The 2,429-nt window shown below is 35.7% G+C and overlaps 1 protein-coding gene across 1 annotated transcript in view; it reads right to left on the minus strand.

Moving 5' to 3' along the window:
- ripor3 (RIPOR family member 3) overlaps positions 1 to 2,429 on the minus strand; it is a gene marked incomplete at its 5' end in the record, with an annotated part of 31,404 nt that overhangs the window by 27,274 nt on the left and 1,701 nt on the right. The window contains 1 exon segment of the mRNA XM_014015342.1: positions 614 to 712. Within this exon segment, the coding sequence (XP_013870796.1) occupies positions 614 to 711 (98 nt within the window).

Below are 2,429 nucleotides of genomic sequence, written 5' to 3' on the forward strand. Positions count from 1 at the left end.
CCCGTAAATAGGCCTAGTGATGCCACTGAAACCATCAAATTATATCAACAAAAAGATAAATTATAAGGAAAGAATATTTAAATGTTTGTAACGACCTTTTCTTTTTCTGGTTTGAAGTTTGCGTTGAATTAAAATCAAAGTTTTTTTGCTTAAAGTTGGATGTTGTAATCCTAAGACTGAGCCATCTACACCAGGTAAGATATTCTTTATTAATAACCTTTATACATGACAAAACAAATCAGTTAAAAATCTGAAATGTTCCTTTAAGAGAGTGTACAGTTCTGGTTCTGATCCTGATCTTGCAGGCCCACCATCCTGCAGGTTTTAGATGTTTCTGGTCTGAATGTGTGAATACAGGTTTCTGCAGAACCTGAAGACCCTCCGAGGAGCAGAGAAAACCTGCAGGTTGGTGGCCCTGCAGGATCAGGGCTGAGTACTTCAGCACCAAGACTGAGCTCTGGACCTCTCTGTCTCCTCTAGACCCTGTAAGACCCAAAAACTCCAGCTAAAGTTCTGGAAACAAACTGATTAAAAATAAATAAATAAAAAACATCTGTTTTGTTGATGAAACAGGATGAGGATCAGGTTTTACACAGGTTCTGGTTTGACCCACCGCTGGCGACCGCTCAGAGACCCGAACCCGGTGAAGGAGCGGCTCCGGTGGACCGGACCTCCATCTGACGGGGAGTCGAACCTCAGCTTCACCGACATCCTGTGAACCACAGAGGACAGATCAACTAAAACACCTGCAGGGACTGAAAACCTTTCAAAATAAAAGCTCAGGAGGTTTTTATCCCACAACCTTTTCAGAACCAAATGTTGGTCACAGCTCGGGAGTTTCATCAGACAGAACCCGGTTCTGTTCCGTCTTGTTTAAAGGATTCAAACTGATGTTTAGTTTGTTTTGAAATCGCTGCGGTTCTGCCAACATTTGTTCTGAAGCGATCCAGAACCAGAAAACAAAAGCTGCATTCAAACAGAAACATCTGGAAACAAACCAAACATCTGTATACAGATGGAGAAATATCACTTTAAAACATCTGGTCACAGATTTTAAGTTTTAATTCATTTAATTCCTGAAAAAACTGATTTGATTTAAAGACACACCTGTTCTGTTTGTTGGTCTGAAACCCGTTAAACTCGTCATGAAACAGAACTTTTACTTTTTTAACTTTAAGAACCAAAAAAAAAAAAGTTTCCTTGAAAGATTTTTGATTTTTTTTTTCCTGCGACCTTAAGAGCTGTGGTGGATCTCATGTCACAAAACAATAAAACAGTAAATTAGAAACAGAAGTTATTAAATATTATTAGAACAGTTAACAGATTAACCTCAAACATCTGGAAATAAAAACTGGATTTCTTTAAATAAACACAAACAGCTGAGAAATGTTTCATGTTTAAACAGAAACTGAACATAAAACTGCAAAAAGAAGAAAATAAAACTCATGTTGAAGACATTGGTTAAATAAATCATCAGTCATGATTTTCTAATGTTTGCTTTCTTTTAGATAAAGATCTTCCTGTTAAATAAAATAAAAACAAATAATTTTTAGGGAAAAATAAAAGACTGAAACATTTGGCTTCAAACTGATCATCTCTGATTTTACTGTAAGTTCTGCAAAAATTCTTCTGTTTTTGGTTCAAACATTTGCTTCATCTTTGTACGGAGACAAATTAGGGCCATAAATAAATAAAGGTCAAATAAAAAATAAATAAAGTTCGATAAAAACAAACAAACAAACAAAACAATAAACAAATTTGAAACTGAAAAATGATAATTTAAAGAGAAAATTTAATTATAAAACTGTAAGGATTAGATCTTTTTATTTTTTCAGTTTCTAAATTCTGGTGTGTTTTTTTGGTGAGGGGGCGGGGCCTGAGATGACAGGGGGTGTGGAATCATGACTGACAGCTCAACACAGCAGCAGGACAAAGTTTTCTGTATCGTTCAGGACCTGTGGCAGCTGGAAAAGTCTTTAAAACATCAACAATATTTTGTTTATAATTGTTTTCCTTGTAGTTTTGTGTCTTGTTGACATGTGCAGCTTATATGAGTAAAACATGTTATTAAAATAAATAAATAACAAATATAATCTGACGTAATTTTGAACTTCTTTTGTGTTTCAAATCTTTTTTCAGTTAAAAAAATAATTAAACTTTATGTCACTAATTTAGCTCCATACTTTAAACAAACAGCTGAAGTGTGCAGAACAGATCTGACAGGAAATATAAAATAATGATAAAATTATCACTGAAATCACCAGAAAAATGTAACTTGGATCAACTGCAGAAACACCATGAGTGTCGTATGTGAACATTGTGTAACTGTTTGTGTGTGAGTGTGTGTGTTTGTCGTGACGCCTGAGCTCCAACAGGAGAATTCAGGTTCTCCTCCCCTCCCCTCCCCCCTCTCCCCTCTCCTCTCCTCC

This window comes from Austrofundulus limnaeus, unplaced genomic scaffold (genome assembly GCF_001266775.1).
Source record: "Austrofundulus limnaeus strain Quisiro unplaced genomic scaffold, Austrofundulus_limnaeus-1.0 Scaffold127, whole genome shotgun sequence".
Classification (NCBI taxonomy): domain Eukaryota; kingdom Metazoa; phylum Chordata; class Actinopteri; order Cyprinodontiformes; family Rivulidae; genus Austrofundulus; species Austrofundulus limnaeus.